A 13262-nucleotide genomic window follows, 5' to 3' on the forward strand; every position below is an offset into this window, starting at 1 on the left:
CCTCTGATCCTCCACACTGCCAAGAGTCTGAGCATTAATACTATATTCTGTCATCATATTTGACCTACGAAAATGAACCACCTCACACTTATCTGGGTTGAACTCCATCTGCCATTTCTCAGCCTAGTTTTGCATTCTATCAATGTCCTGCTGTAACCTCTGACAGCCCTCCACACATCCATAATACCTCCGGCCTTTAATGCCACATTTTCACAATTTGTCAGGTACCTGAACTTCAGTAAAACTCAAATTGTTAGAGCCAATGATTCAATAATGATAGATTCACCAAAATCTACTGTCTGCTCCAACCACACCTGTAATTTCAGGCCAAGGCAAGGGCTATGATTTCACTGCCTAGCGAATCATACCAGGCATACTAGAATCATACTAGGAACTGCCTAGTTCCTTCAGAGCTGATGATGGATATGTCAACACTTTGCCCATTGGCTCTGATCAAGACATTGAAGGTAAATGTAATTTACAATCAGCAACCAAACAGGTAAAATTTCTCTTCATGTGTGTTTTACTATGAATGGAAAAAATAAATATGTTTCCTATTTCATTCCTGGATGTTTCACTCAGGACCACCAGAAGTAATGAGTTGATTCTATCAACAATTACCTCAATTTTTTGTATTGCTTGGGTTCCTGCAAACAGTCTTACAGTTACTCCAACCTTTAAATGTTCAGTGAGTCAATATATCATTAGCTTTCCAATAGCTGTCTTTCTCACTTAGAATATGAAGTGTGGCCAATAATATCTATCAAAAACAGTATATGTAAATTAATTAAATTCTTAAGAATTTAATGTCTGAGGACATTGGAATACATTTCAATGTGATTAATTATGTGTCCTTAATTAATGCTCTTTGGTTTAATTGTGCAGATAAATATTTTCAACTTGAACTTCATGCTTAGTATAGTTGAATACGGGCATTCTTCACCTATGCTGGTGGCCTGAGACACAGTAAGATGTGTATTTAGGACAAGCCCTGTTTTTTTCTTTTCATCATCCATCTCTCTATACCCTAACTTTCATCAAGAAAAAAATTAAGACCCATATTTTATGCATAGTCACATTCTAAAATTCTACATGATCTGGCAGCAAACTTTGTTCAAACATGATTGTGAAAATCTATTACACAAATAAAGAATACAAAATATATTTGTGAGTATTTAGTCAAGTGAAGCAATTTATTTAGGTGATGCTTCCCAACAAGCAAATTTGGTAATTCAGATTTTGACAATAAACTTGGTGGGAAGTCACCTATCAAAAGTGAAATACAAACAGCATTTTGGTTTGTTAATTTATGGCTCTTGAAACCACATTAGGAGCAATTTAAAAGCTGAAAGTAATTAGATGTCATCTTAAGGTAAATAGCAAAACATTTGGGGAAAAACACTATTATTATTTTCTAAAAATGTAGTATGTTGTTATTATCTGGAATGCACCATATTGAAGAGATACTGAGGTCATGAGTCTCTGGCTTCCCTCTGCAAAGCACCTTCATGAAGCTCTCTACACCTTCTACAATGGATGTCTAGGTTGCAGGTAGTGAATCTGTAGGCTTACAGGTTTTTTCCAACCAACATTTCCAACAATACATCTCTTGTCAGGTCTCCTTGAAGAGTTGGTGTTGTAATTTCAATTACTGCTGATTCATTTTCACATGAGTGCAACAAGCACAAAATGATTAGCATTTAAGAAATACCAAAGGGAAAATTATGAAGTTGCTCATTTTCAGTGTGTTGTTGATGATTGAAAAAAAATATATATATATTTCCAAAATGTATGTTAGACTCACATAAACAAATGATTGAATAACAAAATCAATATATATATATATATATATATATATATGTGTGTGTGTTTAGTTTTGATCTTTGTTCTAAATTACATGAATTTTGCAGACCTTCCCTGGTATACTAATCATTATTTAACCTGAGCTATTTTAGCTCAGTCATAATATGATTTAATCTTGAATAACATGGCTAGTGCATTTGCTGAAGAATAAAAACATATGTGTTTTAAAGAACATTGGTTTTGAATTTTGTGAATAACTGTGACTACATGAATGAAAAGGATAGAAATATTTTAAAGCTTATATGTACTTTCTGATCATGTATTGTAAATTCCTTTTAAAATGAAGTTTTAAAACGTTCTCAGTGCTTAAATAAGAAATACAGTAGGTAATACGTATATCTGCTATCACCAAAGTAATAGTTGTAAGAAGCTGGAACCACAAAGGAGAAACGTACTACGTGAACAACTTTTTAAAGTAAAAGACAAGCAAGTTGTGAATAAAAGGAAATTTGCAATGGATTACTGGGAGCATCTTACCTCCATTCTTGCCAATTTGTCGAAAGCACTGCCAGAACATTCGTATAAATGAGGCTCTGTTGTAGGGGGTGGCTTTCACAAAGCTGAACTCACGAAACAAAATGTGACTTCCACGTTTAACACTGGTGAAACTAAACAAAAAGAGACATTAATTATGAATAAGACACAACAAGACAATTCAGTTCATTATCGAGACTGCATGAGACAACTACTCATCAAACAACATGGACGAGGGAAATGTACTTTGGACAATGTATTAACTTCATGATTATCACATATCTGCTCTTCTATAAGTTTGAAGCACATTGGAGACACTAAACGACAAAAGGAATATTCATTGCAATTACATTAAGAATGAGAGGTTACACTTATGAAAGAGAATATAGAAAATGTGACCTGTATAACTTTGCTCAGTGAAACTCTGAGGGGAAATGGGGTGGAGATGATGGAGTTGCTAATGGATTAGAAAAGCAATTTTCCATATACTGTAACCATAAACAAAGTAAAGCAGTAAAATTTTGTGTCATAACCTCACTACTGACATCTACAGTGAAGTGCTTACTCGAAGTCAATTTGATGAATGACATGTCCATTCATTCCTCCCCACTAATCTCCCATCCGATACTCATCCATGCAAGTGGCCAAATTACTACACCTACCCACTTATCTCCTCCTTCACTTCCATTCAGGGCCCCATACAGACATTCAGGTGAGACAACATTTCACCTGTGAATCTGCTAGGCCATCCATTTGTCATAAATTGGGGGACAGCTTCATTGAGCACTTCTACTCCATCCGCCTAAAGCTGAACTTTGCTGTGATCAAACATTTTAATTCCAATTTCCATTCCAACATGTTAACCCATGGCCTCCTCTTGCACCAAGATGAGGCCACCCTCAGGGTGGAGGAGCAACACCTTATATTCCATCTGGGTAGCCTCCAATATGATGGCATGAATATTGACTTCTCCTTCAGGTAAAAATAAAATTTTCTCCTTCTTCCTTCTTCTTCTATTCCCTACTCTGGCCTCTTAGCTCTTCTCACCTATCTCCTTCCCCTGGGTCCCCAACTCCTTTCTTTTTTCCCCTATAGTCCACTCTCCTCCTATCAGATTCCCTCCTCTCCAGCCCTTTCCAACCCACCAGGTTTCATTTATCACCTTCTAGCTATCCTCATCCCCCCCCCTTTTTATTCTTGCGTCTCCCACCCCCCCACTCCAAAGCATAGGTTTGAGTTTGTAATTCTGAATAACAGCTTTGTCAGCCTAAACATACCACACGTCCCATCCCCACTACATTACCATTTCCTCTCAGAGTCACCTTAGGTACTTAGATTCCCTTTATATAGATACCATCAGTCTATGCATGTAAGCTAATCTAATGTATTTAAAGTAACACACACACAAAATGCTGGTCAACAGGTCAGGCCTCTTCTTCAGGGTCCTAAAGAAGGGTCTTGGCCTAAAACATCATCTGTTCATTCATTTCCACAGATGCTGCCTGACTTGCTGTTCCTCCAACATTTGTGTGTTGCTTTTAACAATAAATGCCATCCAAAATGGATTCTGAAAAAATACCTTATTTTGAAACAAAATTAACAAAATCTTTAGTCAAGAAAGATATCAATAGCTATCCATATTATGGTTAATGCTGTGATTAAATTTTCCTGAAATGTAAGACAGTAGTGATAAAATCAGCAAATATCAGAAAAGTGTGGCATTAAGTGAAATATAATGTAGTACAAACCAATGCAGTTGAATCATGAAGGCAAATCATTCTAAAGGCTATAACATTGTAAGTGAGCAAGCATGAATTACAAAGTCTTTTTATTCAACTCTGTCATGCTTTATTAGATTGGTTCGCCTTTTGTAGTTTACCTTCAATCACCATTATTTAACACCACAGTTGAGCTGAAAGATCATATAGATACCACACCTGAAACTTTTCATATTGTCCTTTAGTACATAAGACACTTTCTCAATTTTTGTAAAACTTTTTGTTTTAATCAGTCAAGACTTTGAAAAAACAAAAGTGAAACAAACCTCACAGGATTATATTCCCATTTGCAATCTAGTTGGGTTATTTTTTCAATCTTATGAAGGTAAATCCCAAAGAGTACATCTGTATTTGTGTTGTGCAATATTTACAATAAATATTTGCACAATGGTCCAAAGATTAGACTAAATTTGAAGCAATTTTTTTTTATCAGAGTATATATATGTCACCATAAACTGTCCATTTTCTTGCAGGCATTCACAATAGATACAATAAACACCAAAGAATCAATAAAAAATTGCACACACAGAAGGACAAACAACCAATGTGCATAACAAGACAAACTGTTCAATTTGAAAAACAACTAATAGATAAAAAGATAGATAGATATTTGATCAATTAATACTAAGAACATTAGTTGGAGAGTCCTTGAAAGTGATTTCACAGGTTATGGAATCGTTCAGTGCTGAGGTGAGCAAAGTTATCCACTCTGGCTCAGGAGCCTGATGGTTGAAGTGTAATAACTGTTCCCAAATCTGGTGACAGGATCCACATGTTTGTTCTTTGAAAGAGATTCTATTAGTCACGTCATCATGTTCTTCACCATTGCTTTTAAATATTTTCTTTCTCAAGCATTTTACCCTAGTATCTTTTGATTAGTCTGAAATTGCTTCCACTATCCATTCAGTTTAGTTCTTATCATAACAAGGTCTTTAGAAAAAGTTACTTTAAAATAGCTTAAAATCCTTGTGACAGACCATGGGGGAAACATTATTTTTCATTACTTCAATTAGATTTGGCTGTTTTCTTGAAAATATCACAGTTATGGTGTGACTAAGGCCACTTGCATGTCCTCCTACAGGCCACAAGGTTGTGAATTTATGACTCTTCACCAAGGTGATTGAGAGCAGCAGTATGGGAAATGAAGGAGATGCAAGTGAGGTCTCCAACACATACTGCAGTGGCAAAACCATGTTTCCTGAACCATTTCGGATATCAGGGAGTAGAATGCTTCATCTCAAAAAGCAGATGCAACCAAGATGGAGGAACTGAGAGAAAGGGGTGGCATCATTACAAGAGACAGGGCTGGAGTAAATGGGTTCACAGTAAATGTTAATGGATAGCTGGGTTCCTGAGATGGGGAGATAGAGAGCTAGAAATGTGAGTAAAGTGTCAAGAACAGTTCAAATGCATTTGAGAGCAGGGTGGAAGTGAGTAACGATGATAAAGTTGGAGGCACCACCAATGCATTTATGGATATATTGGAGAAAGAATTGCAGAATAAAAGCAGAGCAGTTTGGAACACAGACTGCTCCATGTAGCCAATTAAACTACAGTCCATGCATATTTCCATGGCTACATCTTAGATTTAGGAATCAATGAGGTTCAAGATGAGAATAAGTATGGCCAGGGGAGCTGAGGAACTGGTAGAATGTAAATTCTGCAGAGAAATGGAGGGCTTTATGGTCTTTCAGAATCAGGTGTAATATCATCAGCATATGTTGCAAAATTTGTAGTTATGCAGCAGCAATACATAATAATAAAAAACTATAGATTACAGTAAGTATATATTTTAAGAAGTTAAATTCTCTAGTGCCAAGAAAAGAAAGTAGTGAGGTAGTGCTCATGAACTGTACTCCCTCTAAGATGTGCACGTGTACACGCACACACACGTTTTTCAACCAGCGCACAAAGGAAATTAATGTGTGCATAAAAGGTTAGTTACCTAAAATAATGCAGTAAATAATAATTATACTTATTGAAAATAATCTTTTAGCTAAATCGTTCCGTTAACTAGTTAGTCAGTTTTTCAAATACCACAACGTGCATCACTAATTTACATCGCCTCACCTTTCCTATTCCGGTTTGTACAGCTGCGTCATGGCAGCAGCCATCTTTGGCGGACAGTGTTCATACCATAAACTTCACATTTGGCAATGAACAAGTTAATGCCTCGTATCTAAAATATCATGTTTTTGTAGCTGAAAATACTGTAATAGACAGACAGTTTAATGATTTCAAATTTTCCGTGCAAGAAAAATTAAGTCCAAACTGATTTCAAACTTTGCTCAAATGGTGGCATTTGTACTTCAAAATGAACAGTTTTCAACCTTGCACAGTCGATGGACATTGGGGGAATCTTTCTTGCATCTAGTGCAGACTGTGAGTGAGGTTTTAGCCTAAGGAATCAACTCAAAAACAAGCTGAGAAACCACTTAGGTGAATGTCATTTGGATATTGTCATAAGGTTGGTTTTGGGAACAGACCCAAATACAAGACACAGACTAGGGAGAGGACTAGGTGTATCAAGAAAGCAAGGGAAGTGGGGAAGAAATGATGCTGGACAAGACACAGGCTCTGGACAAGACTAGGATACAGGGCATGGGCTAGGACTAGAGTAGGAAAGTGGAACCTGGACAAGGAACTAGGAACTTGGATAAGGACTCCGAGCCAGAGACTGGACAGCGACCCGGAACCTGGGTCTTGACTCAGGCTCGGACTCCAGATCCAGGTGACGACAGGACGTGGCAAGGCAACAGGACTGGACGTGGGACTCCAGGGCTGGACAAGGACATGGAGCTCAGATTGGTCCTGATCAATGGAGAGCAGGAACACAGAGCCTAGGTCGAGGGAGAGCAAAACAGAAGCAGGGAGAAGCGTAGCTGGACACTGACACTAGCCCTGGACAAGACCATGACTCAGAGCCTAGGCTACAACTTGGACTTGGACACAGACTGGAACCTCCTCGGAGCCTCGGACACGGACTGGAACCTCCTCAGAGCCTTGGACATGGACTGGAAACCTCCCCTCGGAGCCTTGGACATGGACTGGACTTGGACACAGAATGACAAACAACGACAGTCCATTCGAGTAGCGGTAAACGGCCTGCCTACTGCGCTGGATACAAGACGACCAAACAACCACAATCCATTCGAGTCTCGGCTTGGAGAAGCAGCAACCGGACCAGCAAAATTCAGCTGGCCATGGAAATGGCTCGGAGTGGCACAAACAGCAGTCAACTCAGCTGGTCACGAAAACGACCGAATCCACAACACAGCCCCAGGTAGCAGACGAGGCTCCAGGCAAGGGATACAGAAAGAAGGGAAAGGGAAGGGAACAGTCCAGCCTCAGGGTAACGGCAAAGACAGTCTGGCTTACCCAACGGAGACAAGGACAGGAAGGGACAGATCCAACCGCAGGGTAAAGGCAAAGATGGCCTGACTTACCCCACAGAGGCAAGGACAGGATACTGACGAGATGAACCAGCACCTACACTTGAACCCAAGGCCACTTATACTCCTGGCCCCAAGACGAGAATCAGGTGCCTATGATTAAGCCCGAATGAAACAAGGAACAGCCGGAAGACCCAGAGTCTGGAGTCCATGGACCGGACTGTGAACCAGAATGCGGACCTCACAGACCGGACCATGACAGATATGTTAATAAGAATCAAAAGCTATCAATTGGATGGAAGTTCAATGAGTCTAGAAAGCCGTTTACAAAGAATGGGTAAATGCCAAAGACAGGAAAGAGAAAAAATAACTGAGTGATTTAAATATGTATGTTATTTTGTTGTTATTCAGTGCAATTTGATGTCAAATATTTTGTACACCTACATAAACTATGCCATGTGCGCATTCAGTGCGCACATACTTTTGTCACAGGAAAAAGGTTTGCACAACATAAGATTCTTGTGCACATTGACTACTAAAAATTAGAGGTACATTGCTCATGAGTTCAATGTATATTCAGAAATTTAAGGACAGAAGGGAGAAAGCTATTCCTCAATCATTCAGTGCGCGCCTACAGAATCCTGTATGTCCTCCCAGATGGTAGCAATGAGAAGAGGGCATGTCCTGGGTGATGGGCATTCCTAATGGTGGGTGTTACTTTTTTGTGGCATCACTCCTTGAATACAACCTGGATGCTGGGCAGACTAAAGCCCATGGTGGAGATGACTGAATTCACAATTTTCTGTAGCTTTTTTTGATCCCCTGCTGTGCCCCCCCCCCCCCCATACCAGACAGTGATGCAGCCAGTTAGAATGCTTTCCATGGTACATATGGATAAATTTGGGAACATCTTTGGTGGCATACCAAATCTCCTAATGAAATACAGCCATTGTCGTGCCTTCTTTGTAACTGCATCAATATGCTGGGCCCAGGATAGATCCTCAGAGATGTTTACACCCAGGAACTTGAAATTGTACACCCCTTCCATTACTGATCCCTTGATGAGGACTGGTGTGTCTGCCCTCATCATACACTTTCTGAAGCCCACAATCAATTCTTTGGTCTTACTGACATTGAGTGCAAGGCTGTTGCTGCAAAACTACTCAACCAGCTATCTATGCCTTCTGATCACCTTCTAAAATTCTGCCTATAATAGTTGTGTCATCAGCAAATTTATAGATGGCATTTGAGCTGTGCCTACCACTCAGTCATGGTTGCAGAGAGTAGAGCAGTGGGCTAAGCACACATCCTTGAGATGCACCAGAGCTGATTATCAGTGAGGTTTTGGAGATGTTGTTTCTGATCCGCACAGACTATCCTCCACCGGTGAGGAAGTCAACGATCCAGTTGAGATACAGGGGCCCAGGTTTTGGAGCCTCTTTTTTCAAAATCAGAACTGTAGGTATGATCACATTAAATGCTCATCTGTAGTCCATGAACAGCAGCCTGACATAAGTATGAGTATTATCCAAGTGATCCAAGACCACGTGAAGAGCCAATTAAATTGTATCCACTGCTGACCCATTGTTGTGATAGGCAAACTGCAATGGGTACAGGCCCTTGCTGAGAAGGAGTTGATTCTAACTAACCTCTCAAGGAACTTCATCACTGTAGATGTGAGTTCTATTGAACAACAGTCATCAAGGCAGCTCGTCCTGGGCACTGGTATGATTTTTGTCCTTTTGAAGTAGGTGGAAACTTCTGACTGTAGGAATGAGAGATTGCAAGTTTCTTTGAACATACCTGCCAGTTGGTTGACACAAAAGCACTATCATGTACACCTTTGTGGTACGTTGCCTTGCAAGGGTTCACCCTCTTGAAAGATATTCCGATGTCGGCCTCTGAGACAGAGATCACAGGGTCACTGGATACTGCAGGGATCCTCATAGATGTAGTTTTATTCCTCCTTTAAAAGTGTACATAACTGTCGTTGAGCTCAACTGGGAGTGAAGCATCACTGCCATTCATGATGCTGGGTTTCTGTTGGGGTACAGAGATGTATAGGGACTAGAAGTCCACAGTAAAACAGTTGGGTCCAAGTAATTGGATATTGTTCAGATGATGGAAAGCATGTGAGGTATACAGGATCTAGGTGGACAGGTTCTGGACGAGGAGGTACAAAATAGAGTCAAGGTATGTGGAGTTAAGTTTACTGGGGCAAGAGCCAGCAGAAACAATTACCAAGGCAGTCATCTTTACACATCATAGGTAAGAGCTGTCTATTGGAAGGGCCATCCCTTTCATGACTCCATCGCTTTCTCTCAATTTTTTCTGTGTGTGCTACATTTCCACTCCAGGACATATGAAATGGGGTGGCATGCACAACACTTTACAGAGCCAGCTTTAAGATTGAGGTTCAATTCCTGTCACTCTCTAAAGAATCTGTATGTTCAACCAGTGACCATGTGAGTTTCCTCTGGGGACTCAAGTTTCCTCCCACATTCCAAAGTCGTATGGTTACAGTTCATAAGTCAAGGGCAAGCTACGTTGGCACCAGAAGTGTGGCAACACTTGCAAACTGCTCAGCACCATTCTCTCTGATTTGATTTGAATTAAAAAAAAACACATTTCACTGTACGTTTTCATGTGTATGTGACAAATAAAGCTAATCTTTAATCTTCAATGACTTCCTTTCTCAGAAAATATGGCTTTCCCTCCATTGGCAGTAAAGGAACTCTCACCCACATCTCTAGTATTTCCTGTACTCCAATTCCGTCATCTATAGAAGCTTAGTCAGCCATAATGTTTAATTTATAATTTCCCTCAAACATACCAATGAAGAGAACAAGAAAAATGTACAACTGTAAGCATCAATAAAATAAACACATTATATACAAATCCACTATAAATAAACAAAATTACTTCAACTATGTACGTACTTGCTCTATTACATTGTATACTTTGCAAGATTGCATAATATCCTGCGGCAATTTTTTAAAGCGCTGGCTAAATGGTATCTATAGTGCATGTATTAATGCCAGCAGACATTAAGCGTCAAGGATATAGCCTCAAACTTGAGATTTTGTGGGCCACATTGTATAGCAAAGACAAGATTGCAAATTAACACTGTAGTGTGGTGAGCTTTTCTGGAAGAGTGTCAACCATTTGTAGAATACACATATACTTTCAAAAGAAATTTGAAATGCTGAAAAATAATAGTATTTATAGTACCATTGTCAAAAATGTCATGGTACTTCATAGAAACCTTTTCAAAAACCTAATTAATTCACAAGATGACACTGGGCTTGCTTCAGCAAGAACTGTTGTTTGTCCACCCTCATAATGTGGGTTACTGATTTTCATTGAAAAAAATTGAGGTGAGGTTAAGAATTTTAGAATACATATAATTATTTAAAATATGCTTTATTTTAATTACTTTACAACACCTTAATGTATTTTCAACTTCTGAAAAAAAATGTTAAGACAGTTCAGAAAAATTAGAGGTAAAATTTTTGAAACATGAAAAATCCTGACATTTGATGGCTTGACAGGTTGGCCATGGAGTTGATGTTTCTCTTGGCTGGGGTTTGAGGAACCAGGGGATCTAGTCTTAAATTAGGAGTCGGTCATATTGGCTATGAGTATACAAATGATACATCAGTCATGAGCCACATTTAAGTAAATAAATCAGGAGATTATGTAGTCAAGCTTTGGTTTATAGTGGTGATGCAAATGCAGGTGACACAGTGGTTTATCAAAAAATGAAGGAATCATGAGGAAGTGTATAAGAGGAAGAGAGATCTGCTAGTTGAGGGGTGTTACAACTCATACTCAACGCCAGCGAGACCAAGGAATTGTCTGTGGATATCAGGAGGAGAAAGCAAGGCAAAGACACATTAGCACTCATTGAGGGGTCAGCAGTGGAAAAGGTGAGCACCTTCAAGTTCTCTGGTGTCAACAATCCAGAGGATCAATCCTGGGCTCAAAGCTCTGATGCAATCATGAAGATGGATTATGTCAATGGCTCTACTTTGTCAGGAGTTTGAGAAGATTTGGGATGTCACTGAAGAGTCTTACAAATTTTTATAGATGTAGGGTGGAGGGCTAACCTGATACAGAGGCCCCAACACACAGGATTACACAAGGCTGCTGAAGTTTATAGATTCAGTCAGCTGCATCATGGGCTAAACACTCCACATTGAGGACATCTTCGAGAGAACCATACCATCTGGAACGTCTTCTTCTCCCTACTACCATTGGGGAGGAGGTATAAGAGCCTGAAGGCGCACATTCAACATTTTCAGTACTGTTTCCTTCCCACTGTCATCAGATTTGTGAATGGTCCAAGAGCACAACCTCATTATTCCTCAATTGCACTATATATTCTGGTAACTTATAATAATTTTATGTCTTCCATGATGCAGCTGCCCTCAAATTCAACCTACACCACTGCATATCATGCATTTCGCATGAACACAAAATACCTATCCCTTTTCAGGAAAGAATGAATTTCAGTCAGCTCACTTCTGAATTGAGACATTTCTTACATAACAAAACAATATATTGTAAACATATTGAGCTTCAAGCTGGAAAGAGTCTAAAATATTAAAGATATTGGGCATGGTCACCTCAACAGCAATTGGTAAGGTGGACATCATCCTGCTTTAAGGTTGCAGCAGATAGCAGAGGAAAATGTTGTAACTTAGACCCATATGACTCACATACAACCCTGCAGCGAGATTCAGTACAGGATTCCTGAAGTACATTTTTTTGAGACAGAGTCTGTCCTCTATTGCTTTTATTCCTAGGAATACTGCAGTTCAAGGATAATGTTTAGTAATGTGTCAGAGAGAAATTCATTTCTGCAGAAAAGTCAATTTCTGTAAGTCTCAACAACCATGAGAACTCCAGGTCGACTGATGCTTGTGTAATTGCAACACACTTTAAAGTAGTGGAAGATCCCTTTAAATAGTGCTGGTGGGGAGTCTTTTTTTTTGCTGATGATGTGTGTTTATCTGTGTGGGTGTGCACACATATTTAAATTTTAGTGGCTGATGGTGGAGTGGGCGCACACGGATGCCCTTCACACCAACATGATTTCAGGATGATTCATGCTACTATTGTACAGGGATATTGATCATAAATGTTTGAAATAAATCTCCACCAACCACATTATTAAAAAAAATGCTTTGGGGTGTTTATTTTAGTGCTATGGAGTCCAATACACTTGATAATAAATGTGGGACAAGATCAATCTCGTTCTCTCCTAATTGCTGCATATCTAATTGAACTATCCCATTTTACTTCCACAATGATTGTATAATAGCAAGACTGCACCATATGCCACAACATATGGTTAAAATTAATCTCATACCAGAAGTCATTCTGATTCTTGACTTTCTCCTCATAATCCTTATATAATTTTTATTATTTTCTCTTTAATTAAAATACTGCATTATTGTTGTTTCACATCTCATTCCAATAAATTGTTATATATTCAGCAAACTAGCAATTTCCTAATGGATGTGCTGATAAAATTACCTTCTTTACATTTACATTGAATTTACATCCATTCACCTTTAACTTGGTGCTCGTTGATTATTCCAAGCATGTCTGTTTTTGCCAAATTTGCTGCCATTGTCATTGCAAATGTTAATATGACTTTTACTCTTGCGCTGAGCCAGCCAACTTTGTAGTTGCCATAGGTATTTCTCTTGTCAGAACGGAGGCAAGTTTGGAGTTGCAAAGAAATCTA

At 39.0% G+C, this 13262-nt stretch overlaps 1 protein-coding gene across 1 annotated transcript in view; it reads right to left on the minus strand.

The window, feature by feature from the left end:
• The window catches only part of cstpp1 (centriolar satellite-associated tubulin polyglutamylase complex regulator 1), a 286132-nt gene that overhangs the window by 149163 nt on the left and 123707 nt on the right, over positions 1-13262 (minus strand). Inside the window, exon 3 of the mRNA XM_059975978.1 lies at positions 2341-2471. Within this exon, the coding sequence (XP_059831961.1) occupies positions 2341-2471 (131 nt within the window). The remainder of the gene's footprint in view (positions 1-2340; positions 2472-13262) is intronic.

This window comes from Hypanus sabinus, chromosome 7, assembly GCF_030144855.1.
Source record: "Hypanus sabinus isolate sHypSab1 chromosome 7, sHypSab1.hap1, whole genome shotgun sequence".
NCBI classification, from domain to species: domain Eukaryota; kingdom Metazoa; phylum Chordata; class Chondrichthyes; order Myliobatiformes; family Dasyatidae; genus Hypanus; species Hypanus sabinus.